General features: G+C 39.5%; 2 protein-coding genes, 1 long non-coding RNA gene and 1 pseudogene across 4 annotated transcripts; 2 read left to right on the forward strand and 2 right to left on the reverse strand.

The window, feature by feature from the left end:
• The first annotated feature begins 258 nt into the window (after positions 1-258).
• Positions 259-7,454, forward strand: LOC111332685 (uncharacterized). The gene is made up of 16 exons (XM_088745613.1): positions 259-301; positions 797-889; positions 1,244-1,283; positions 1,695-1,943; positions 2,678-2,827; positions 3,022-3,225; positions 3,474-3,623; positions 3,872-4,021; positions 4,270-4,419; positions 4,668-4,817; positions 5,066-5,215; positions 5,464-5,613; positions 5,862-6,011; positions 6,260-6,409; positions 6,658-6,801; positions 7,256-7,454. Exons 2-16 carry the CDS (start codon positions 800-802, stop codon positions 7,291-7,293), a joined length of 2,115 nt encoding a protein of 704 aa, XP_088601739.1. The 5' UTR covers positions 259-301; positions 797-799; the 3' UTR covers positions 7,294-7,454.
• A 5,336-nt stretch (positions 7,455-12,790) lies between these two features.
• On the forward strand, positions 12,791-18,636 carry LOC111332702 (uncharacterized). Of its 2 annotated transcripts, XM_088744319.1 has the most exons (6): positions 12,791-12,913; positions 13,875-13,974; positions 14,745-14,808; positions 16,011-16,237; positions 18,262-18,294; positions 18,427-18,636. In XM_088744319.1, the coding sequence occupies exons 2-4, from the start codon at positions 13,885-13,887 to the stop codon at positions 16,163-16,165; spliced, it is 309 nt and encodes a 102-aa protein (XP_088600445.1). In that variant the 5' UTR covers positions 12,791-12,913; positions 13,875-13,884; the 3' UTR covers positions 16,166-16,237; positions 18,262-18,294; positions 18,427-18,636. The 2 variants fall into 2 exon arrangements, with proteins under 2 accessions (XP_088600445.1, XP_088600443.1); XM_088744317.1 differs by lacking the exon at positions 18,262-18,294.
• Positions 14,815-15,436, reverse strand: LOC148716237 (uncharacterized). Its single transcript, XR_015995066.1, has 2 exons — positions 15,217-15,436; positions 14,815-15,067 (listed from the first exon to the last, which is right to left on the reverse strand). It is a non-coding gene; the product is annotated as an uncharacterized LOC148716237 (long non-coding RNA).
• A 4,401-nt stretch (positions 18,637-23,037) lies between the features above and the next one.
• LOC148716238 (uncharacterized) lies at positions 23,038-24,593 on the reverse strand (annotated as a pseudogene).
• Positions 24,594-27,677: the final 3,084 nt, after the last annotated feature.

The raw sequence follows: 27,677 nt of genomic DNA on the forward strand, positions 1-27,677 counted from the left end.
TAAAATTAAAACAATAGAGAAGTCCAAGGAACAAATCGAATGTCGTGCACGCACTCAACTGTATTTTGTAAACAAAATACTTAAAAATCCACGATCAATACACAGAAGCATTGTGTTTTCTTCCTGTGTAGGACATGATACAATTTCCATCATATGAAGTCAACCATGGAATGATTAGATACTAAAGATGTTAATTAGTATTGTTTGGTAGTTATAAAAACATCAGAGAATTGTGGCGTTCTCCATATCACGGTTGGTTTTCACAAGATCCAGGATTGCAAAGTATAGAATTTCTCTGAAGGTAACTACCAATAGTTTGACCTTACAAGATATTTCCTCAGTTCCATACATCGGGTTATTTAAGTTCACTGTAGTTTGTTTGAAATTTTAAGGCGGGTCTAATCTATTTCATTGACATTTCATCCTTTTTTTCCAATCTTTCCTTGCCATTATCATCTCATAGTTCTTAGTCGTAGTGGGTCATGAACGCAATTTAGGATCGATTCCGTGTTTAAAGTAGCGGATTATATTTTACGCGGTAATTTTGCCGCTGTCTCCCCAGTTCGGTGGAAATTATCCCGGGTTTTCCCTTGAGGATGCTACAGGTACACGATTTGTATCTAGTTTTAGAACGCAGGGCATCATGAAAGGGATGTCCCTCTCATGAGAAAAATTCAAAAACATATGGTCACCCAGTCTTGCAAAGTACAGTGGCCGTGACTCCTGTGGCAATAAAGTTTAATTCTACAGAGAAACAGGCATTCATTTATTAACACTGATTTTTTGTAAAAAGCAGATTATGGAGTGCTTTGTTGTGTTTCTGATGACTCTGGCGGCGGTGACGTCATTTCCTCTGAAAAATGAAGAGGACTCACCTTTGAAAATAAAGGTAACGCAATGCAAGAGCTTCGTGTATCATGTTCGGAGCGTTAACAATACTTTTTTCCGGCACTTTTAAAGTAATCTTCAATTGAGTCTTGTCAGTTAATAAGATTGTTAATAGGTGTTCATTTGTTACGCTCTCTTATGGATAAAAACAACTAGCCCTTTCATTTTGGTTTTGTTTTTAATCAGAGCGTTGGGTTTTTTTTAATTAAGTACAACTCAAACTCACGCACTAAATCGAAAAGAGCTCTATCACGCTAAGGACCATTTGGTCCTCCCTCAAAAACCTTCGTTACAAGCCTTGCTCTGTTTTGATTGCTCTTAAATCATATTAATAAATTATTATCCCTTTTTTAAGATTTTGCGCCCACCACTACTATATGGAAGATCGATGAAAGGTAAGTGCATTTTTTAAATCTTTTTTTACTGCTTTCCGCAGTGTCACAGTACAGATTTTTGATGTTTAACCAAGGATAAACTCCCTAACTCTCGTAAAGTTTAACCACATGTACAGTTTTTCATGAATTTTTTATGGATTTAGTGAGTCTATTAATGAATCTGAAATAGATAACTTTGCAGAAGCACATGTAGGTTGGATACATATACAAGCCCCGAAATTTATACATAACTTGCGAAGGCCAGAATAACAAACTATTACCCATCTTTTCTCTTTAATCACGTCAATGATTTTTTTTTCTGTTAGATTTTTCAGGGCAATGCTATGTAATTCAAAGAAAGTCCTCAATTTTCTTAGAAAATTTAAAAACATCTCAGCTATTGATTTCAGATCATGATAATTACTTTTGTAGAGCCACATCTGAACGACCCCGCTCCATTTGGCAACTGGGGTGTCAACGTTGGTTGGCGAAATGGTGGGGTCAAAGTCGGTGGAGGGCCTAACAACAACGGTGGACATGGGGTGGGTGTCAACGTTGGTTGGCTGAATAGGGGTGTCGATGTCGGTGCAGGGCATAACAACAATGGTGGACATGGAGTGGGTGTCAACGTTGGTTTGCCGAATGGAGGCTTTAATTTTGGATTCGGAAAAAGAAATACTGGTAAGTCTATCCAGTGATCTATAATTATATTGGTATCTCTCTGTCGTTGTGTTGTTATTGTTGTTCAACATACACAAGTACATAAGTTTTTGCATCCCCACAATGCAGACTTTTCCCTGCGACTCTCTTACATGTATGATGATATAGCCTCTGAATTTTTGTTTTTGGCACGAACGATCCGGCCACCAGTCCCTCGTCCCACACTACCCTCCCCCCCTACTTGCTTATCAATCCATCCATCCATCCATTCACTCATGTTCTCAACCATCCATCGATCCACCCATCCACTTGTCTTGATTTCAGATGAGTTTTTTGTAGTTTTTGGACAGAAATCTGCTTCTACAGAATAACTTTAATTTACAACTCTTTCTTCTCCGGCCTGGCTCAGAAGATTGTGAATTTACCAGTTCTTTTTTGACTGATACATTTTCAGAACTGATTTGAGCTTTGGAAAGATCGACGTGATTTCTGTTGCCACTGTTACAAGAAAGGGGCGTGATCATTGCAATGGTTTCTCGAGTTTGATTAGTAGCTTTCATCATATGGTTGCGTTGTTCTCGCATTTCATTAGTTACAATACATTTGTCATTTTCTCTTGTATTACATCAATGATCCTTTGCTGCAGTAAGATTTACCTGTGCAGTGCTATTTAATTCAAATCAGCTTTTCGATCTTCCAAGAAAATTTCAAAAAGTTACAACTGTTCATTTCAGATGATATTAATTCCTTTGCAGAACCAGTTCTGAATGATCCCGCTGAACAAAGCAAAAGGGGTTTTTATACTGTTGGCGGTTATGGAAATCATGGCCCCATTAGCGGAACTATTGGTGGAACTATTGGTTCTCAAGGTGGAGGATATCCTAATTACGGAAAGAGGAAGATTGGTAGGTCTATTAATTGATCTATCCTTTTTTGTGCAATCTCTTTGTTCTTATAGCTGTCGCTGATGTTGTTTTCTGTACACAACCAGGAATCAATACAATTCAGACTTTTCCCTGCTCTTATACGTCATTTATGAAGTACTAAGATTTGCCTGTGCAATGCTATTTGATTCAAATCAGCTTTTCGATCTTCCAAGAAAATTTCAAAAAGTTACAACTGTTCATTTCAGATGATATTAATTCCTTTGCAGAACCAGTTCTGAATGATCCCGCTGAACAAAGCAAAAGGGGTTTTTATACTGTTGGCGGTTATGGAAATCATGGCCCCATTAGCGGAACTATTGGTGGAACTATTGGTTCTCAAGGTGGAGGATATCCTAATTACGGGAAGAGGAAGATTGGTAGGTCTATTAATTGATCTATCCTTTTTTGTGCAATCTCTTTGTTCTTATAGCTGTCGCTGATGTTGTTTTCTGTACACAACCAGGAATCAATACAATTCAGACTTTTCCCTGCTCTTATACGTCATTTATGAAGTACTAAGATTTGCCTGTGCAATGCTATTTGATTCAAATCAGCTTTTCGATCTTCCAAGAAAATTTCAAAAAGTTACAACTGTTCATTTCAGATGATATTAATTCCTTTGCAGAACCAGTTCTGAATGATCCCGCTGAACAAAGCAAAAGGGGTTTTTATACTGTTGGCGGTTATGGAAATCATGGCCCCATTAGCGGAACTATTGGTGGAACTATTGGTTCTCAAGGTGGAGGATATCCTAATTACGGGAAGAGGAAGATTGGTAGGTCTATTAATTGATCTGTCCTTTTTTGTGCAATCTCTTTGTTCTTATAGCTGTCGCTGATGTTGTTTTCTGTACACAACCAGGAATCAATACAATTCAGACTTTTCCCTGCTCTTATACGTCATTTATGAAGTACTAAGATTTGCCTGTGCAATGCTATTTGATTCAAATCAGCTTTTCGATCTTCCAAGAAAATTTCAAAAAGTTACAACTGTTCATTTCAGATGATATTAATTCCTTTGCAGAACCAGTTCTGAATGATCCCGCTGAACAAAGCAAAAGGGGTTTTTATACTGTTGGCGGTTATGGAAATCATGGCCCCATTAGCGGAACTATTGGTGGAACTATTGGTTCTCAAGGTGGAGGATATCCTAATTACGGGAAGAGGAAGATTGGTAGGTCTATTAATTGATCTATCCTTTTTTGTGCAATCTCTTTGTTCTTATAGCTGTCGCTGATGTTGTTTTCTGTACACAACCAGGAATCAATACAATTCAGACTTTTCCCTGCTCTTATACGTCATTTATGAAGTACTAAGATTTGCCTGTGCAATGCTATTTGATTCAAATCAGCTTTTCGATCTTCCAAGAAAATTTCAAAAAGTTACAACTGTTCATTTCAGATGATATTAATTCCTTTGCAGAACCAGTTCTGAATGATCCCGCTGAACAAAGCAAAAGGGGTTTTTATACTGTTGGCGGTTATGGAAATCATGGCCCCATTAGCGGAACTATTGGTGGAACTATTGGTTCTCAAGGTGGAGGATATCCTAATTACGGGAAGAGGAAGATTGGTAGGTCTATTAATTGATCTATCCTTTTTTGTGCAATCTCTTTGTTCTTATAGCTGTCGCTGATGTTGTTTTCTGTACACAACCAGGAATCAATACAATTCAGACTTTTCCCTGCTCTTATACGTCATTTATGAAGTACTAAGATTTGCCTGTGCAATGCTATTTGATTCAAATCAGCTTTTCGATCTTCCAAGAAAATTTCAAAAAGTTACAACTGTTCATTTCAGATGATATTAATTCCTTTGCAGAACCAGTTCTGAATGATCCCGCTGAACAAAGCAAAAGGGGTTTTTATACTGTTGGCGGTTATGGAAATCATGGCCCCATTAGCGGAACTATTGGTGGAACTATTGGTTCTCAAGGTGGAGGATATCCTAATTACGGGAAGAGGAAGATTGGTAGGTCTATTAATTGATCTATCCTTTTTTGTGCAATCTCTTTGTTCTTATAGCTGTCGCTGATGTTGTTTTCTGTACACAACCAGGAATCAATACAATTCAGACTTTTCCCTGCTCTTATACGTCATTTATGAAGTACTAAGATTTGCCTGTGCAATGCTATTTGATTCAAATCAGCTTTTCGATCTTCCAAGAAAATTTCAAAAAGTTACAACTGTTCATTTCAGATGATATTAATTCCTTTGCAGAACCAGTTCTGAATGATCCCGCTGAACAAAGCAAAAGGGGTTTTTATACTGTTGGCGGTTATGGAAATCATGGCCCCATTAGCGGAACTATTGGTGGAACTATTGGTTCTCAAGGTGGAGGATATCCTAATTACGGGAAGAGGAAGATTGGTAGGTCTATTAATTGATCTATCCTTTTTTGTGCAATCTCTTTGTTCTTATAGCTGTCGCTGATGTTGTTTTCTGTACACAACCAGGAATCAATACAATTCAGACTTTTCCCTGCTCTTATACGTCATTTATGAAGTACTAAGATTTGCCTGTGCAATGCTATTTGATTCAAATCAGCTTTTCGATCTTCCAAGAAAATTTCAAAAAGTTACAACTGTTCATTTCAGATGATATTAATTCCTTTGCAGAACCAGTTCTGAATGATCCCGCTGAACAAAGCAAAAGGGGTTTTTATACTGTTGGCGGTTATGGAAATCATGGCCCCATTAGCGGAACTATTGGTGGAACTATTGGTTCTCAAGGTGGAGGATATCCTAATTACGGGAAGAGGAAGATTGGTAGGTCTATTAATTGATCTGTCCTTTTTTGTGCAATCTCTTTGTTCTTATAGCTGTCGCTGATGTTGTTTTCTGTACACAACCAGGAATCAATACAATTCAGACTTTTCCCTGCTCTTATACGTCATTTATGAAGTACTAAGATTTGCCTGTGCAATGCTATTTGATTCAAATCAGCTTTTCGATCTTCCAAGAAAATTTCAAAAAGTTACAACTGTTCATTTCAGATGATATTAATTCCTTTGCAGAACCAGTTCTGAATGATCCCGCTGAACAAAGCAAAAGGGGTTTTTATACTGTTGGCGGTTATGGAAATCATGGCCCCATTAGCGGAACTATTGGTGGAACTATTGGTTCTCAAGGTGGAGGATATCCTAATTACGGGAAGAGGAAGATTGGTAGGTCTATTAATTGATCTATCCTTTTTTGTGCAATCTCTTTGTTCTTATAGCTGTCGCTGATGTTGTTTTCTGTACACAACCAGGAATCAATACAATTCAGACTTTTCCCTGCTCTTATACGTCATTTATGAAGTACTAAGATTTGCCTGTGCAATGCTATTTGATTCAAATCAGCTTTTCGATCTTCCAAGAAAATTTCAAAAAGTTACAACTGTTCATTTCAGATGATATTAATTCCTTTGCAGAACCAGTTCTGAATGATCCCGCTGAACAAAGCAAAAGGGGTTTTTATACTGTTGGCGGTTATGGAAATCATGGCCCCATTAGCGGAACTATTGGTGGAACTATTGGTTCTCAAGGTGGAGGATATCCTAATTACGGGAAGAGGAAGATTGGTAGGTCTATTAATTGATCTATCCTTTTTTGTGCAATCTCTTTGTTCTTATAGCTGTCGCTGATGTTGTTTTCTGTACACAACCAGGAATCAATACAATTCAGACTTTTCCCTGCTCTTATACGTCATTTATGAAGTACTAAGATTTGCCTGTGCAATGCTATTTGATTCAAATCAGCTTTTCGATCTTCCAAGAAAATTTCAACAAGTGACAACTATTGATTTCGGATGATGTTAATTCCTTCGCAGAACCAGCTCTGAACGATCCCGCTGAACAAAGCAAAAGGGATCTTAATGCTTTTGGCGGTTATGGAAATCATGGCCAATGGGGTAATACTCATGGAACCGTTGGTTCCCATGGTGGAGGATATTATTACGGGAAAAGGAAGATTTGTAGGTCTACTAATTGATCTATCCTTTTTGATGCTATCTCTTTGTTGGTAGAGTTGTCGTTGATGTTGTTTTCTGTACACAACCAGGACTCAATACGATTCAGACTCTTCTCTGCTCCTATACGTCATGTATGATATAGCCTCTAGATTTTTGTATGACATGAACAATCCAGCCACCTACTCCATCCCCCTCTCCCACTTGCTCTTCCATCCATCCATACATCTACTGATTCATCCATAGATGCACCCACCCACTAGTCTTGTAATATTCTGAGAATATCTTACACCTCTTTATGTAATCAGAGGAACTGATAATTTGTAAAGGGCATTGGCTGCTTATTTTTATCTTTTTATACTATTATTATTTGTTTTTTGGTATTTGAGATCTTTAAAGAAAACTACAATTTTCTTTTCCATTTCGATTTCTTACTTTGGTGAATTCTCTTATATTTCAGACCCAAATGTGAACGACTTTGGAGAGAGACCCCAATGATTGGTCAAGACCCCAATGATGTGGGAAAAAAGGAATTAGACCTGTCTTAACTAGTTAAGCTCCAGCATGGAACACAGCATTTAGACCCGACTTTGTATCAGTAGTTGATCTTTGTAACGATTCAGTAATTGCAAAGAACGCAAATAAAGGTTTGAAATGGAGCGAAGTTCAGTGTTTACATTCAGTGCTATTTTGGGAGGGCCTAAATGTACTTTGTATCGAGAGGAAAGGAAGAAAAAGTTAGAGATAAAAGTTCTCAAACTAATATATAATAGCAAATTTTTTCTCCATAGATCTCCGATAGTTACTTGCAGATACTTATGAGTCTATGCATGCTTTGAGCTTTGTACATAGTGACGCCCCCCATCAAAACCGTCTTAAACCGATGCAGATTGTTTTTCCACCAGAATCTAAAGGCGATAATAAAGGGACTTCATCTGACACATCTTCTCCACACGACATGATCAGCAACTATGAACTAGTCAATTTAATTTTTTTAAAAAATGATAATTTACAATTTTGGTGGGGTGATATGTATTCCGTTTCTAAGCTCTCTCGAGAACCCACATCCATCTGGTAAACATCTTTATGCGTATAGTGGACGACGAACCCGTATTGCCTATCCAATGAAACCCCATTTGAAGTTCTTTCTTTTGGCTCATTTTGTTGAATTATTATTTAGTCATAATTTTTTTTTCCATTTTGATTTTATTTTGAGATGAGGGAGAGAAAGAAATTTGGGTCCTGGTAGAGCCACTTTTAGCCAAAATTTCAATAAAGGAAAATTGAACTAGAACTAAAACATTTTTTAGCTAAAGATAACTATCATGAAATGGACGAATCATCCAACGACAGTCTTTTCTTGGGCCGAGCAGGGAAAGCGTTCGCTTGACACCTGCCTTGTCAAAAGAGAACGGAAAAAAAGCAACACAAACTGAGCTATAAAGTGGACCTTCAGTAGGAAAATCATCTGAGGAAATGAGGCGACTAACAGCGAATTTTAATTGTCGCTTTGTTAGACAAACTCGTTTGATTTTCGGCTTAGGATCAACATGGATGAAGAATTGGCATGAAGAGAACTCGACTTGTAAATTTGGCCATGAAATTTGAGGTAAATTTTCCAGATTGAAAGCCTTGACCGTCGCACATCATAATCAGTCAAGTTTGAGAGTGTGCAGGAAAGCGTTGGATAAATGCAATCTCTTGATCATTCGAAACAAAAATACCTTAGAAACGAACTGAAGTAGCCCGAAGCTTGTGCTATATATTTACCGCGGCGATATGCAAGAAATTAAAAACTAACCAACATTTAAAAGAGATGGTAAGACTAGAAGTGATACAAACGAGAGACGTTTAATGAAATGAGTTTCATACCTGCCATCTTTACTCTATGATTGAATCGAGAGCTCTTTAAAGTAAAAGCGAAGCAGTAGATCATGTAGAAAGAGATAACTCATGCTGATAATTGTCTTTTCAACTGCGTCGTTTCCTGCTATGCGGCCCTTTTGATATCTGTACCTTACAGGAGCAAAAATTAAAAAGTGTACATTTTGACTGGGTGGGAGGGCCAGAGGGAAAAATATTTGGCTCGAGGTTATGCATGACGTAAGGACCAAGCGCAGCGCGAGGATACTGCAATCGTTGCAGGAGTAGATGAGTGAAAATCTTTTGTTGTGCTATATTATCACATCTTTTAATGTTTACTTGAACGACTATTCACCTGAGTATGGGTGGCTAGCGGTGTTGACGTGATACGGCTTGCCCTTTCATGTAAAATGGCGTAACATTTCACGTAAAATGGCGTGAACCTTATTGCTTTAGCTATGCGTGAGCTCACGTCACTTCGAGTTTCAATGAAGCCGTCTCATAAGTTAATATGAGCAGCTGGCAAATAATGCGGCATTTGAAGGATTTTAAACGTGGCATTTCATCTGCTTCTGTATGACCTACAGGAAATAGTTTTGGTGCATTTTTTCCGCCAACTATTTTCTACTCTATGAGGGACAAAGGGAAGAAAATACACAGCGAAAGCGGGACAGATTACTTTCGCGTAGAAATGCCAAAGCTCAGGCTTAACCTGCAAACGTGACAAAATGGCAGGGAAATCGCGGTCATGTGGTCACTCTTGTCGTTCACGTTTCACGTAAACGCGATACTAAATCACTAAAACCTCGCTTCACGGCTCTGTGAATATCCACCACGAGCCATATGTTCTACCTTGGTACTCCTCACCGACATAGCGCTACAGTTTCTTTGGAATATTACCCACTTTATTTGAAGATCAACGTGGCTTGTCACGAGAGTGGGACAAAGAAAAAAGGAGTTTCCAAAAAATTGAGCCACACGCCTTCGGATTCCACATTGCGATGTTTTACCGCCGGGAGCCAATATGTGTGCTTCAATAAGCTTAAAAAATTACAATCAGCCGCAGCAAAATTAGGTTACTAGAGTAGTTTACATACATTCTTTATCGAGTGAAGCGGAGTCACTTAATACACTGAAGTGAGACTATTTAAACTTATACAGCATTTTTCAAGCTTCACCCGACAATTAGGGGTTCTAATGTACCGTTTAAAAAACTACAGCAGAGCTAACTGATGAGGTCGTGGTACAAACTAATGCCCAAAACTAAACATAAAACTACTTACAAGGGGAAAAGATAATTATAATCTACACGGGATGTCATATTAACAAACAAGCTATATGAATGAATCGAAAGCCGCAAGCACTCAACTGTGGCAAAAATACTATGAATCCACGTTTAACATTTACAGCCTTTGTGATGTTTCCTTCCTGCGTGACATGATAAAATTTCCATCATGTGAGGTAAAACCATAAAGTTATAAGGGAGGATTCCAGTCGTTTCGTACCCTCATTGGTATCGTGCTCATTCAGTTCGTACCCACACAGTCAAACCTCGATTATCTAAATTTTTCAATTTTCCTGACTTGCTTCTCTGCTTCCATTTCAATTTTTTGCGATTATCAATCCGTCCCATTCAAGATCCGTAACAACTGTTTTTTCCATCAAACAAAGCATATGTAATGAATAAAGGCTGATAGTTTCTAAAGAAACTGTTTGGGGCTGCGTCGGTGAGGGTAACGAAATAGTTTGGATATATCAACAAAGTTGAATGGTACATTGGCCACCGTAACGATTACAAAAGCTGACGTTTCGAGCGTTAGCCCTTCGTCGAAGCGAATAGAGGAATTGTGGGTTTTGTGTGCTTTTAAAGGCAGAAAATGGAGCTACGTTATTGGTGGGAACATGGCAACGAGAAAAACACGAATAAATTAGTGGAATGAAAAGCGTTCGTTGATCCATATGGGATTTAGACTGCCGGTTTGAAAGATGAGCTTTTGTTCAAGAGTTTTACGGCTTTCTGTGCTACCTAAGTGTAGGGAAGGAACGCAGATTGCCAGATGTTGCTTAGAATGATTGGGTAAATTAAAATGTCTAGCGACTGGTTTCGATATGTAATGAAATCGAGCTAACCGCCTCCCGGTTAGCTCAATTGGTTAGAGCTCTGGACTGTTGTGCGGGAGGTCGAGGTCGATGGTTTGAGACCTGGCCGGACCAACACTCAAGGTCTTAAAATAACTGAGGAGAATGCGCTTCCTTTCTATAATATCAAGAAATGGATAGACATTCTAGTCTTCTCGGATAAGGACGAATAAACCGTAGGTCCCGTCTGCTGCATCTATAAATTAAATCATTTGGTTGGGCAGGGGACGTTAAAGAACCCACTCACGAGATTACTGTGATGTGGTCTGGTCTGTTTACCGGGAATTGCGGGGAGGGGGCATCTTCATATAAGTTTCCGTTCGTAAACTGCTGATGCAGTCCGGCCAAAGTCCCCGATCATTTGATCACATCCACATGTTAATTTGCGCAATATAAATATTAAATTATCATTCTATTATTAAATTATTAATCTCGTTGGACCTGAATTTCTTTCGTTTTCCGAAGTTGTCGAATGTTTTAGGAAGTGTTTGACATTAACGGAAACAAAAAAAAAAGGCTTGTCGATATTTCACTGACGCAGCTTCAAAGAAAGATAGACTCAATAAGTACTGATAAATTGTGCTTTCCATGTTAAGTATCAGTTTCTAAGTGAAGTAAAGTTTCTTGGGTTAAATAGCAATATGATTAGTTATGTTGAGGTGGCGTTAATTAATCTAACCATCGATATTTGTTATCACGCTTTAGATAATTCGTTTTCATTGAATGTTCTGGAAGGGTGTGAATCGACCGGCGGGCGAGTGATACGACTCGACATAAACTAAACAAACGAGAAAACAAAAAACAAAACAAAAACAAAAGGTTCGCATGGTCTGAGACGAAACCTCCTTTGATATAAAACTATTTAGAACATAGGTAGCAGAGTCGCGCAATCAAATTCATTATACGTAAGCGTGCTCAAAATCCCGATAGTGCACGCTGATAGCGTCAGCAAATCCGAATAATGGATACAAACAGAAACTCGGCCTACTAGTCCGAAAACGAAGACAATGTTTCGACCTTTTCCCTTGGGCTAGAGTTCTTAAATGAGGCAGAAAAAGATAAAAACAAAGGAAAAGGAGATTCGGCATCAGCGCCGTCACAATTCGCTTCAACTGATATTGTTGTCCGTTTTTCGCCACCGGCTATGTTCTAAAACAATTGATTCATGCTTTCAGCTGTGCACTATCGAGTTATGGAGCACGTGGGAAGTTTGGAGAGCACTCAAGAAGCTAGAGTTGCCATCGGCTATCGCCTCGGGCAACTCTTACGCTTCTTTCGTGCTCTCCAAACTTCCCGCGTGCTCCATAACTCGATAGTGCACGCTAAAGCATGAACCAATTGTTAATTAAACAAAAGAGTGTTTTTGTCGAGGAACTATCAGACCGATAGTTCCGAGACATAAACACTCTATTGTCTTTATTGTTCACCACTAAATTTTCTTCCGCGCGCCAGTTGAAAAACAGTTAAAAGCCACTAAATGCAGATCAATCAAATGTTTATTCATGCGTACAGCATGTCACAAATGTCAATAATTCGCAATCGTACATCGGCTCAATAATACGTTATACCTGTCAGAATTGAAAAGTCGCTGTTTTTCCGATCTGCCTAACTTTGCGGCCGTCAAACCATTCATTTTTAAAACAATTTCACAGATGAGTACTATCCATCCGGGTATTTTCCGCGGACGGGCACTATCCATCTGGGTATTTTCCGCGGACGAGCACTATGGGTTGATAGTGTCTCTCCACGGATGAACGCTATCTTGTCACGTGATCAATTTAAACCATTAAGAATCAGAGAAAATTTACTGGAAAACTATGATACATATTATTTTATGTTGTATCTATTCTTTTTTAAATTTTTTGAAGAAATTAACCAATTTTTTATAACTACCCTGAAATCGAGAGTAAACGTGCTAATATCTACGTCTGAATTTATGTTCGAATCGCTAAAGTACGAAACTTTAATAGGTAACGGAAGTTCCTTATTAAATAACATCATGCATTGACAATACTAATTAGTAGTGTTACAAAAAGATCAGATACGTGTGGAGCACCTTCCAGATCACTCTGTGCTCTGACGAGGCCTGATAACAGCGTTCAGAAGTCTTCTTAAGGTGTGGTAACTATTCGATCTGTTATTTCCTTGGTCCCATATCATAGGACTTAATTCACGAGTACGAGAATACCGTATGGGCCTGAGTTCTTTTTCAGGCCTCATTTTCACTACTGCTCAAGTAGCTAGTGTTCGTTACTGCAAAGATCGCTCTCATACTCGTTCTTTAACCGCAGTTCAAATATATAACTTTCATATATTTACAAATGAGGATCTAATTCAGTTCATGAAGAGATAATACCAAGCAAGATTAGGAAAGACGTCGAAATACATTGAGAGGAAAAGCTTGATCCATTTCCATAACATCCATTTTTTTACGTTTCCACTAACGTTTTATTGTTTCAGTTCTTAGCTGCAGTCGGACGTGAACAGAATTAAGGGCTAATTCCGTGTCTAAAGTTAGGGGCTTTTTTTAGCTTGGTGGTTGTTTAAAATCCAGAATTAAACTTTACCTGGCTTATTCGACACGACACGACTAAGAACGGTGTCGCTGCCCCCAGATAAGAAATCACTTTCCATAAAATCCATTTTTGTACGTTTTCATTACCGTTTTATTGTTTCAGTTCTTAGCTACAGTCGGACGTGAACAGAATTAAAGGCTAATTCCGTGTCTAAAGTTAGGGGGTTTTTTTAGCTTGGTGGTTGTTTAAAATCCAGAATTAAACTTTCCCTGGCTTATTCGACACGACACGACTAAGAACGGTGTCGCTGCCCCCAGATAAGAAGTCACTCATTTGGAAGTTATATCTGGCTGTTCTTTTAGGATTTGCTTCGAAGATGCTCAGGGGAATCTATTTGTGAGTGCGACGGGGTGTCTTAACCATGAGGAAGATTCGAGAAGAGATGATCACCCAGTCTCGGAAACTTTCTATAACGGTTGCAACTCCCATAGGAACTGAGTACCCAGTGACACAATTATTTATTCATCTGACTATTTTTAATCTTGTTTCTTCGAATTCAAGAAAACAGAAAATGAAGTGCTTTGTTTTGTTGCTGATTACTCTGGCAGTGGCAAATTTATTTCCCTTGGAAAATAGAGAAAACACCGCCCAAGAGACGGAGGTAAGGTATCAACAAACTTCGCGTGTTTCAGACTAGCTACCACGTTCGCAGCGTTAGCATGTTCTTCACATTTGAAGCAATTTTTCAATTTTCGGGAGTGTCTTGTTTTTTTTTTTTTTCGTTTCGTTTAAAAAAGTCTCCTACGGGTCCAGAAAATGCCATATTTTTTTTTCTTTGTTACTTTACCATATGACTTGAAACAAACTAAAAGTTATCACAGCTTCAGTGACGACTGGGTTGTCGAAAGTAATCACGGATTGCATCGATTCTGGCGAAGCGCTAACTCTCGAGCCGACAGCTTTCGAAACTTTTTAAGGTGGCCACTTTACATTTTCAACTCAGTTGATAAAATAAATTTATCTTGTAACACCCCCCCCCCCCCCCCCGATGCGACACCACAGTTTCTTTAGAAACTTACTCTCTTCGTTCAAAGATTGTATTGGCTTTGCTTCACTACTCCCCATATTTAGTCCAAGAAATTCGCGACAATCTGTCAACCGATCAAATGCTGAACTAAAACAAATCACGACTTGATCACTCCTTTTATACCCGCATTAAAAAGTTTATCTGTTTATCAGTCGGCCGTTATAATCGGCCTTCGTTTCATCCCAATCAATCGAAAAGTGCACTCTCAGTACCAGTGTTCTAATCGTTTGTTTTTTTCCTTTTTTGTAACATGATACTTAGTCAAAAGGCCTACACTAAAAGCCTGGCTAGCTATTAATTGATTTAAGATGGTCATTATTCAACGTTATCATTATTATTTGAAGATCTTGGGGGCCCATGCACAAGATACTGGTGATCTTAGGATGCAACCCAAGATACCCATGATTGGTAAGTGCATTTAAAGGCCAATTTCCATCCGAGATCCTTTGCAGTCGTTTGTTTCTGTTTTGGAATCGCGCTATTGTTAAATGGCGAACTCTGATAGTCATTCACAAACACTATTAAAAAGAAAAATAAAGATTTGGTGAAGAACACAGTAAACAAATTTGCAGCTAAACATTTGAGACTGAAAAATCATAAATCGAGTCTGTGTATAAAACTTGTACAAAGCTTACCTGATGTTGAAGGAAATTGTTCGGCTTCAACACTAAATAAAATATAAACAAATAACCAATATTTGCCAAAGCTGATTTACTTTACGAATTTCAATTATAGAATAATGACTTGTACAAACGAGATCGCTTACATACATATCTCAGGATCTCAAGTAAAATTCAGTCAAATAATTATTCTCACCTCGAAAAAATCTCCCCGGAGTCTCTAGTTCCATCGTAGGAACAATGCAATAACAATTCTGCAAAAGCACTGTCTGTAGTGTTACCGAAACCCATGGTTGTTTTCCTTGCCCTCCATAAATCATACACAGACTCTCGAAGTCGAATAACCTTTGCCGAGCCGGGAAGACTCGGCCTTCCTCTAGACTGCTTCTTCGGCGGCATCAACTTTTCAAATGACGTTTTTCACCGTTATACATGTAAGAATTAAAAACTATTTACTGATATGGATACTACGCTAGTTTGTTGTTCGCACATGATTCAAGATGGAACTTTGAAATCCCTAATTAGTAAGATGGAAGAAGATATCAGAGCAATTCCGCAACTACGAGGAAAAAAGCGTATTTTTCATATATGAAAAATGATCCGGGCGCGCAAGGCATCTCGGTTGGAAATGGTACAAAATTCTTTCAATGCTCTTTGAAAAATGTCACGAAAGAATTTTTTGAGCTTGAACAACGATAAATTCCCTTACGCACATGTGGTGTAATCAGCCAACGTTATTAAGTCTTCTGCATATATAGGAGAAATTAAATAGTCGAAACAATTAATACAATTGCGATAACCTTACTTTGTGGAAGCACTGTACTAATGCGAGTTTGAGGAATGCTCCAAAATTTGTGCCTACCTCACGCAGGCGAGAAGAGAAAACTACCACACAATGAAAGCCAATCCATTCAGTTTAAATTTCCGAATTTCAGAAAAAATTTAAAAATAATGATAATTATTAATTTCTTATACAAATTATCTTTACAGGAACACCGCTGAACAATCCCGCTCAACAAAGTGGTTGGGATGGCAACGATGATTGGTCGCCTAGGGGTGTCAATATCAGTGAAAGAAACGAAAATGATAAAAGGTCTTGGTTTACCACCGCGGTGTTGGAAACCGCGGTGGTAAACCGAGTTTGAACGTTGACATCGATCATCAATTCGGTAAACGGGGTTGGGCCAACAACGCCGATGGTGATGACCTCAACGCTGGTAAGTCCATCACCTGATCTATAATTTTGGTCGGCATCTTTCTGTCGACGTGATTTTTGCTGTTGCTGTTTTCCATAACAAAACCAAATAGGTTTTGCATCAATACCATGCAGCCTTTTCCTAATCAACTCTTATTCGAAGTAGAGACAGCCTCTGGAATTTTGCATGAGATGAACAATCCAACCACCGACCCTCCCGTCCTTCTCCACCCCTCCTTCCCCACCCCCTTTGTCTCTTTGCCCATCCATCCATACGTCCATCCATCCATCCACCCTCCCTACCAGTCTACTAAAAGCTGGCGCCTTTTAAAATTAGGATTTTAGTAGATTAGACATCGTCTTGTAATTGAGTTCACCGATAACTAGCAAAGCTACATTAACGTATATGTGCACGATCCTTCGCAGTAAAGCACTATTTAAGCAATAGTGAAAATCAGACCTGAAAAAAATTCAGGCCTGTACGGGATTCGAACCACTGACCTCTGCGATACTAGTGCAGTGCTCTACTTTGTAGAGCGCTGCACTAGTATCGCAGAGGTCAGTGGTTCGAATCCCGTACAGGCCTGAACTTTTTTCAGGTCTGATTTTCACTATTGCTTAAATAGTGCTTTACTGCGAAGGATCGTGCACATATACGTTTCATAACCGCAGTTCATATATATGTATTTCGTATATATTTGTTGTTTGATTTATCATCTACGGGTTTATGTCGAATTAATTTGATGGCCTGCTCCCAGTTGGCTTGTTAGCTCAATTGGTAGAGCGCTGCACTAGTATCGCAGAGGTCAGTGGTTCGAATCCCGTACAGGCCTGAACTTTTTTCAGGTCTGATTTTCACTATTGCTTAAATAGTGCTTTACTGCGAAGGATCGTGCACATATACGTTTCATAACCGCAGTTCATATATATGTATTTCGTATATATTTGTTGTTTGATTTATCATCTACGGGTTTATGTCGAATTAATCTGATGGCCTGCTCCTAGTTGGCTTGTTAGCTCAATTAGTAGAGCGCTGCACTAGTATCGCAGAGGTCAGTGGTTCGAATCCCGTACAGGCCTGAACTTTTTTCAGGTCTGATTTTCACTATTGCTTAAATAGTGCTTTACTGCGAAGGATCGTGCACATATACGTTTCATAACCGCAGTTCATATATATGTATTTCGTATATATTTGTTGTTTGATTTATCATCTACGGGTTTATGTCGAATTAATTTGATGGCCTGCTCCCAGTTGGCTTGTTAGCTCAATTGGTAGAGCGCTGCACTAGTATCGCAGAGGTCAGTGGTTCGAATCCCGTACAGGCCTGAACTTTTTTCAGGTCTGATTTTCACTATTGCTTAAATAGTGCTTTACTGCGAAGGATCGTGCACATATACGTTTCATAACCGCAGTTCATATATATGTATTTCGTATATATTTGTTGTTTGATTTATCATCTACGGGTTTATGTCGAATTAATCTGATGGCCTGCTCCTAGTTGGCTTGTTAGCTCAATTAGTAGAGCGCTGCACTAGTATCGCAGAGGTCAGTGGTTCGAATCCCGTACAGGCCTGAACTTTTTTCAGGTCTGATTTTCACTATTGCTTAAATAGTGCTTTACTGCGAAGGATCGTGCACATATACGTTTCATAACCGCAGTTCATATATATGTATTTCGTATATATTTGTTGTTTGATTTATCATCTACGGGTTTATGTCGAATTAATTTGATGGCCTGCTCCCAGTTGGCTTGTTAGCTCAATTGGTAGAGCGCTGCACTAGTATCGCAGAGGTCAGTGGTTCGAATCCCGTACAGGCCTGAACTTTTTTCAGGTCTGATTTTCACTATTGCTTAAATAGTGCTTTACTACGAAGGATCGTGCACATATACGTTTCATAACCGCAGTTCATATATATGTATTTCGTATATATTTGTTGTTTAAAGCTACATTACTTTTTTCTATTTTTCGGCAATTCAACTCTTTTAAGAAAGTAACACTTTTCGGGTCCACATCTCTTACGTTGTTGAATTCCTTATTTTTCAGTCCAAGATAAGAACTTCTTTGTAGAAAAAGATGGTATGTAAGCCAGAATGGTATGGGGAAATATGAAAGAAACCTGTATCAACTTAATTCTCTGTTCGTTTTTTGTTTTTTAATTAAAAAGTCCCATATCGATCTCTTATTTTGGTAAATTGTTTTAAATTTCAGACCCACCTTATCCATATTATTACAAAAATTGAAGAAGTGAAGGTCGAGACTGGAACGACATGGCGAGATATCGATAAAACTTTGCTCAACTTAATTGCTGGGCCCTTGCACGGAACACAACATTTCAGACTAGACTTTAGAACCGTAGTTAAGAACTGTAACGTTTAAGCAATAGTAAGGCAAACAAATAAAGGATTGAAGTGGAGCGGAGTTCGGTGCTTGTATTTTCCTTTCCGGGGCCGTAGCTAGCATGAGGCAAGACGAGGCAATTGCCTCGTCTTAATTTTGGCCTTTTTTTAATTTTTTCTTAAAGAATTACTTTTCTGAAGAAAAATGCCACGGAAAATCCTTAAAAGAGCATTTCTAAACCTCTAGATTTCAAAGTTTTCTGGGGGGCATTCCCTCAGACCCCTCTAGCTGCTCGCGCCTTCGGCGCTCCAAACTTTCCTCGTCTTGTCCTGAAATCTGGCTACAGCCCTGCTTTCACGCTGGTTTGGGAGGGTCTTCACGTCCTTCGTATCTAGAGGAACGGATTAAAAGTTTAATGGAGGTGAAGGTCCTCAAAATATTGTGGGAGTGCGAATTTTTCGTTGGGAGTTATCGGCAAATTCTTATGAGACCTTGCATACTTTGAGATCTATACACAGTCATACCGTGGCTCATCAAATCTTATACCGATACATTTGGATTTTCATCGGAATTCAGTGGCCATATAATTCTCCTTACAGACAGTATTGTCTCCTTACATACAATTGTTCTGATGTCAGTTCTGAGAGTCATAAATTCTGTCTTTTTGATATTGTACATGTATCGATATTGTAAGGAGAAATTCTTTCTTGTTTTATTAAAAGGTATACATTCGCACTAGATACACAGCTGGGTTCTCTTCTTTTGTTACTTCTCGATTAAAGCTATTAGCACATTATGTTTTCGAATTTAGTACTTCTTGCCATAACATTACGGAAGACAGCAGAAGATGATAAGCATTTCACAATCATTTTGGGATTGCGAGCGATTTTTCTCTAAAAATTTTGTTTTACCACTAACCACATGCAGTCTTTGACTGTGTATTTTTAATCACCTTTCCTTGCGTAGTCGAGCGAAAGAGTTCAAATGGCTTGGTTGCACTTGTCTGGAGGAAAACGGAATTAAGAGAAAAATCAAGTTTCCAGATGGGAAAACGGAATTATCGCAGAAAGCGACAAAATCAGAGTTGAATTTAGTATTCCTCTATTTCCTTTTGTATTTCTCAATTCCTTTCTACAGGTCATAAGAATAATTCTCGTACAGTATTGGGAAGAAATAGGCAAAGAAATTAGTCTTATCAGAGCTGCAATCTTCTTGACAACTTTAGGAACAATTTTGGTTAATTCAGATATCTTTTCTTTTTTTCATGTATGTTGGACCTGTCCACTTTCAAACTTTCCATGAAGAAATCTTCCGCCACTTTTTTTCAGGTACCCCTTGACGGCCAGGAATTGAGGTCGCGAAGTTTATTATAAACTAGTTAGAAAACTGTCAATACACCAAGATATTTCTCGCTTTGTTGGTTTGAAAATACGGCTTATTTAGATTATTTTTTCTTGACTCTTTATAACCCGAAATTCCATTTGAAGTTTTTCTTCATGCCTTTAAAGTGATATCATAAAATGGCATGACTTCCAAAGCTGTTTCATGAACCCTATGAACCCTGCATGATTTGAACATAAAAAGAAGTGCGTTGTTAGTCTAAAAATAAATTGCATGTTAAATAAACATGTATCGCGTAGATCATCATCTTGATGAGAAAAGCAAAAATATACCTACTTTTAAAAATGCAATGATTTTGAAAACGGGTTTATAGTACCAGCTCTCGTTGTGTATAATATATATACAGGAAGTCAGCGTTTCGATTTTCCCGTATTATAGTGTTTGATACATAAAAGTAGAGTGCAAAATATGTTTAAGTTAGAAAAATACAAAAAGTACACTTTCTTACCTACAAGCCTGTTTCGTGATCGCTCACTAATTGGGGATTTTATATTTTTGTAACTCAACATATAAATGTATATATGTGTTCTTTTCGTTTGTTTTTGCTAACTTTTTTGTGTATGTATTCATTTCTTTCTTATCTCTTAAAGATATTGGCTAATTTTATATAGCTACTCTGAGATTCGAAAGTAAATAGGGGTTATGTATGCACGTATGTGTATTGGCTCATTGTTTTACAAACTTGACGTACGCACACAGTCGATATTTATCAACGCGTTCACGCGTGAGGCATTCAAACTAGTTATGAATCGTCTGAATCTAGGTTCGAACTGTCTGAGGCTAATTAGTAGTCTTGAGTTGTTCTAAGAAGTTTAGATACGCGTATAGCATTTTCCATTTTCACTCTGTGATTTTTACAAAGCCGGATAACAGCGTCCAGGATTCTTCTCTAGGCAACTTCTAGATCCGCTATTTCCTTAGTTCTCTATTATCAGACTTGATTCAGTTCATAAAGGGGTATTACAAAACAATTTAGCATGGAAGGTGGTCAAAGCTATTTCCACGTCATTTGATCCTTTTTATTCCAAGCTTTCTCAACGGTTGTCTTGCTTACTTCTGAGCTGCAGTCGGGCATGAACATCATTTTGGAGAGATTCTGGGTCTAAAGTAACCATTTTTGAGCCTTGTGGTTTAAAATCTAAAATTTAATTTTAACTGGTTTCTCCGGACAACGCTAAAAAGAGCAACAACACCAAGAATGGTGCCGCTGCTCCCATATGGGATATCAGTCAGCTGGAGATTAAGTTTGTGAGCTTTTTTAGGATTTCCCGTGGTAATGCTCCGGCTAATCGATTTTTATCTGGTGTATTAAAAGGCGCGGAGCATCACAAAAGGGATGTCCTTCCCGTAAGCAAAGTTCGAGAATAGATTAGTGATCACTTAGTCTTGGAGACTCAATGGTCACAGAAAACAAAAATATTTATCTGATAGGTTTAACTATGATTTCAGTTTTCAAACATAGGCTGCATAAATTAATTTATTCCCTTTAGTAATAAATGTCATTTATGCCTCTTGCTCGCTTGCCAATAACCGAGTGTTGTACACTGTGCATTACTAGGGGTGAGCTTGGTTTCCTGGGAGAATTAAACGGACAACCTTTATTTGCCTTATATGACCTCCACCCACTTACAGACCAGAGAAAATGGCCCAGAGCGGAAACACTGGGCCCTTGCCCCAATGTCCCCGAAACTAGCACTACTAAATAAACCTATGGTAAAAGGTCAAACTGCTGGCCCCTGCTTAGCAGCCACTTCTAAATTACAGCGGCTTATGATTGCACATTCAATTTATGCTCAGAACATTTGCCATTTTAAGAAACAGTTGGCCCCTGCGCAAATGCTCCTAAGTAGGCCCTACCTAATCCCTTCAGGGTAACACCGATAATACACTGTGGAGATCCACAAGGTATTGAACTATATTTGCGTAACCCATTTACCAAGTGGCCCCCGCGCACATGGTTTAATGAAGTAATATAAGAGTGGACTATACTCAGGAGATTTAATATATGTAAATCTAAGAGGTGGTTCATACTCTAATATTCCATATTCACTGTAATATTAAGACAAACATAGCACAGATACCAGTGGCTCCTGCATACCAGATCTGTGCCATGTTTGGGAAAGCCTACTATGTCTATACGGTATCCCCATGCAAGCATGGGGAAATGGTACTGAACTACGCCTGGAAGGCTGACAGAGACCACGTTGTGGAGGTTCATATATATCGCGGAAACGTATTAGAGTTTCCGCGTCTAAAATTCCTGATCTGTGGGTCTGACATAGCTTTCGCTGCTGCCTAGGAAGCAGCACCGATCCTAAAGCTACGATTCTTATAGTGCGAAATATCCAGGTCACAAAACTGATTGGTCTTCCTAAAATGCTGTAGGTTTGCAGAGTCACTATGCTTGTATCTCCTCAAAACAATTTTTTGGTACCCTCCCTGGTATTCAGAAAGGTAACTTGACTGATATTGATGATATTTTGACCAGGTTTACTGCCCCGATGAGCAAGTTCACTAACTCTAAGGGCCGCAAAGAACGCAACAGCATACATGGCATACAAGGATGATGTAGTGTGTTCGCAGGCCAAGATGATATTTTCTAGTATGGGTAAAGTAATGGGTAACCGAGTGTCTCATTTTTAAGGGCTCATTTTACTGTAACCCGCAAAGCGAGTTTGATCTTTTCAGATTTAGTGGGGTCAAGGAGAGAAGCTAAACGATGAGGAAAAGCAAAATTCAAAAGGCCCGTTAAAGATCGTCTCTCCAGCAGGACGACCTTCTTTCTAAGCAAAATTCTAAAATCAAAGAAGAACATGTACGTATTCTTTAAGGAGGCAAACGAGCTTCCTGCAACACAGAATCTAGTTCAATGCCTTCAAAAGAAACGTAGTAAGAGAGCCGCAGGATTTCTCAGATGCTATACACCGAATGCAAATATGGCGTCCAATTTGAGTTGCCATTGTTCTGGACTGACTCGCCTCTCACACATGTAATAATCCCTTTGTATTTCCACGCGAAGACGAGGCTAGTCAGTCCAGAACAATGGCAATTCAAATTGGACGCCATATTTGCATTCGGTGTATGGGAATGCTAACATATGAACCAAGATCAATAAACAAATCTAGCTGAGTCTGACAAAGGTGCTTTTCTGGGGCAATAATTAGAAAATCATCCAACAGATGAATGATATGATCTATTTTTAGCTTGTGATGGGCAACCCATTCAACTGCAGTGCTAAGAATTTCAAATGTCCTACAAGAGCTTACACAACCCATAGGCATATAGCGGTCAAAGTAAAAAGGGGGGGTGGTCACGCCACTGCATATCCAAGAGTCCATAATCATCTGGTTGGATTGGTATGATACGAAAGCATTTTGAATATCAGTTTTGGCTAAAAAAACAATCCCTGATAGATGCATATTTAACTGTGCTGTGGTCATGGGAAATACCATCATTCACAGACGAACCCTTGGGAAAAGACAAGTGATGTATAAGGCGAAACTCCCCTGACGATTTGTTAGGGACTACACCTAGGGGGGGGCACAAAGGGGGATACAGCGACCAGTAGCTAGTTATTTTTCAATTTTGGCATCAACCACTTCTGGTTGCTGACGAGCAGATAAAAGATTTATAGCCTGCATTGACTCACGTGACCCATCAAAATGTAAGGGGGGGGAACATTTTGTAATTCCAGACAAAAGAAAAAGCACAGTTGAATGGGGATACCTGGACAATCGATTCAACAACCTCTCAAGTTTTACTGGTATTGGGAAAGGAGGATTTGGCAACGGGGGATTTGGCATGAAGGCTATGTCTTGTTGTTTGTTTTGATTGGCCATGAAATCACAAACACTCTTGCAATGTGCACTCTCGCACTTGGGACAGGAATGTTTAGAGGCACAGCCTGAGCAGTCACTGCCCGTATGTAATTTAAAACAATAACGCTTGGGAACAGAACTAGATTCCAAAAAGCGCGACCTGGTAGAGTTCACAGGATGATTCAGCTTCCGAGATACCGATTGTTAGGATCGCATCCACAACTCCCAATGGATAGTACCCCATGGGAAAGCAGACGGCTGATTCTGGTGCAAATAACGAAAATTCTCGTCATAAAAGTGCCAATCATGCCCCCGGTTTGCCAAATCCTGTATGATCTCCCTATACTTTATGAGGGCGGGGGCCTCTGAAGGAAACTGGCTAGTATACACCCTAACATAGATAAGAAAACTGCTTGTCCACGAGGAAATATTTAGGAGCTTTTTGGATTTAGCAAACAGGCTCTAATGCCAGTGATGAAGTACAGCCATTGTCATTCTGTAAATTTACTTGATACTTGTTATCTAAAATTGAGTTGGTAATCAAAGCCCCACAGTCCTTAAATTCATTGTTGAAAATCTTTGCTCTGAGTTTCGAAGAAACCGGAAAATCAGTAGATAAACTTGGTGAGACGAAGAAGGTATTTGGAAAAGTTGGACTGAGTAACCTGAAAGTTGTTCCTGGACTTGACTCTCAGCGGTTTGGATGACAGGTGTCGACAGGTTTGCACCTTGAGGAGGGGCATCAAAGGCCGGTGCTTCTGTGACGTCATCCCCCTTGGAGGATGTGGCCGTAGGAGAAGACGGGGAGGTTGGCACAAGTCATCTTGTGACCTCGTCTGAAATCTTGGTGACCAGCTCAGCAGGTAAGGCCGGGGGTAATAGGAAGACCGTCGGACTGCACTGATTCTCTAGTGGCTGTATCCTGAGCGAGAGTACGGCGGGAATGCTGAGAAGAGGGGGGGGCCAAAGGGGGGGCAGCACTGACCTTTTAGGTGGTTCTTGACCTCTAAGGTGGCATTATCTGCAAACAAATGGAAAAAGAGGAGGATCCTGCAGATACAATCCTTTCAAACAAAGTAAAAAGGAAAAACGGGCTTGAAATAATGGACACCTGACTAATAAAAAAAAAGGCCGGATCAAGCCATGTCAGACAGAGTCTATGCCCCAGCAAGACCCATAACAAAGGCCAAAAGAAAACAATCATTAAATAAATCCTTAAATAAAATAAAATAAAAGGAAGAGAGATGACAGTATTAAATGATCTGGCACAAATAAGTGACCTATTAACACCATAAGGTAGTTATAGGCATACAAAAGATGCCACAGCACAAATGGTACATGAATGGCACAGAGTAATAACACTCCTGCCGAGTAAGTATCATAACCCATGCTGACAAAGCCAGAACTGTATATCCCTTCCATGTACAACCAGAGACTTGACAACCTGGCCACACAAAAATAACAACAACTGGGGAAATCAAATAGTAATGATTGCACTGTGACTGTCTCAGTGAGCAATACTACTAGCTCACGGATATAATGTCATGCCGATTGAAAGTATTACAACGAGCGCGTGGCTAGTCGTTGGCACCAACTGTAATTTGCCTAGAGCCGCACGGTGGAATGTTTCCCACAGGGGACTATTGAGTTCAGCCTTGTTGGTTATGCTGAATATTTTCTTTTATACGTCTTAGGACAGGACTCCATACAGCTTCAAAATAAGATTTAAGTCTTAACGTCCGAGCTAAGGTGAAGCGAGAGCAGAGGGCCCAACAACTCGTGGGTAGCTTGTATTATCCTGAATCAAGTCGCCCGATCTCAGCTAAGGCAATTAAAATGGAGGCGGTGTTGTGAATGTTTTCAGGATCGTACTAGATTGTTTTATCCACTCTGAGCCGCCCCGTCCGAGAAGTACTACTAAAAAAAAAAAAAAGAAAAAACAGGCACACAAGTCTAAGTGAAGACTTCCAAGTGATGTTTGATTCGCTATTCCTGCAATCTAAATACTAACGAAAGACTAATCTTAGACGCGTACACGTGGTGTTCGCCCACCGCCATGTGATTAGCCTGTATGATTTCTTATAGCGATTGACTGCGCTTAATTCAAGTGAACACAGCCTACTTAACTGACCGATGAAATGGACAACTTTCTTGAAGTCCTTCTGAAAGTAGATAAGGAGGATTCCTTCTAAAAGCCCTTCAGTCTTATATTTAATCACTTTCACCAGAGTACGGTGAGGGTGGCACAACAGAGCGAGGCTCCGAATTAAGTGCGCCCAATATCCCACCCATCCCACACCAGGGGAAGACATCCATCACACAGTAATCGCGTGTGTGGGAAATTAACGTCTCCTACCCCAACCCTGCAGGAGACGGGTCCTCCATTTGTTCGTCCCTATCCGAGAAGACTAGAATATCTAACCATTTCTTGATGTTATAGAAAGGTAGCAAATTCTTCTCAATTATTTTAAGACCTTGAGTGTTGGTCCGGCTGGGGCTCGGACCCTCGACCTCCCGCACAACAGTCCAGCGCTCTATCCATTCAGCTAACCGGGAGGCGGTAACCGGGAGGCGGTAACCGGGAGGCGGTAACCGGGAGGCGGTAACCGGTCTTCAGTAAAATGTTTGCCCTGCACCGAAGCTTAACTAAAAGAGCCCGAAGCTTCTGCCATACATCTACCGATATGCAAGAAATAAAAAACTAAGCTTCATTTAAAAGAGATAGTGAGACTAGAAGTTATACAAACGAGACTGAGACGTTTGATGACGTGAGTGTCATATCTGCCATTTTTACTCTATGACTGAATCGAGAGCTCTTTGAAGTAAACACGAAGCAGTAAATCATGTAGAAAGAGATACCTCATGCAGATAATTGTCTTTTCGACTGCGTCGTTTCTTGCCATGCGGCACTTTTGACATCTGTACTTTTAATTACAGAAGCAAAAATTAAAAAGCGTACTTATTGACTGGGTGGGAGGGCCAGACGGAAAAATATTTGGCTCGAGGTCATAACGTACGGACCAAGTGCAGCGGGAAGTAGGGCCGGACGGCTTTATCCTGATCTGCACACGTCAAGTTTACCCAAGGTTTTCTATGGGATTGCACGGGCGGGACCGGACGGGTCACATGATAATATTAAATTTTTTACCCTGTCGGCGAAGATCGTTTAATATGATTTGCTTTGATCAGCCTAGTTGAGGTGAAGAAGGGCTGACGCTCGAAATGTCAGCTTCGGAAACTCATTATGGAGGCCAATTAACATTATCAACTAAATTCAACCAATTATTATATACTAAAACAGTAGATAGCATTGAAAGTGCACGCTGATTGGCTACTTTAACTACGGAGATCCTTTTGCTACTCACCTCCGAGGAACGCGCGCAGAATTTACGTCCGAGGATAGTGCAATCGTTGCAAGAGTAAATGAGTGAAAATCTTTTGTTGTACTATATTATCACATCTTTTAATGTCTACTTGAACGACTATTCACCTTAGTATGGGTAGCTAGCGGCGGATAATCAGAGAGATTTACCAACGCGTTTACGTGATATGGTTTGCCCTTTCATATTTCACGTAAAATGGCGTGAACCTTATTGCTTTAGCTATGCGTGAGCTCACGTCATTTCGAGTCTCAATGAAGCCGTCTCATAAGTCAACGTGAGTTCTTACAGCAACTGGCAAAAAGTGCGGCATTTGGAGGATTTTAAACGTGGCATTTCATCTGCTTCTGTATGACCTACAGGAAATAGTTTGGGTGCATTTTTTCCGCCAACTATTTTATACCCTATGGGGGAAAAAAGGGAAGAAAATCTTACATACACAGTGAAAGCGGGACAGATTACTTTCGCGTAGAAACGCCAAAGCTCAGGCTTAACCTGCAAACGTGACAAAATGGCAGGGAAA

This window comes from Stylophora pistillata, chromosome 14, assembly GCF_964205215.1.
Source record: "Stylophora pistillata chromosome 14, jaStyPist1.2, whole genome shotgun sequence".
Lineage (NCBI taxonomy): Eukaryota > Metazoa > Cnidaria > Anthozoa > Scleractinia > Pocilloporidae > Stylophora > Stylophora pistillata.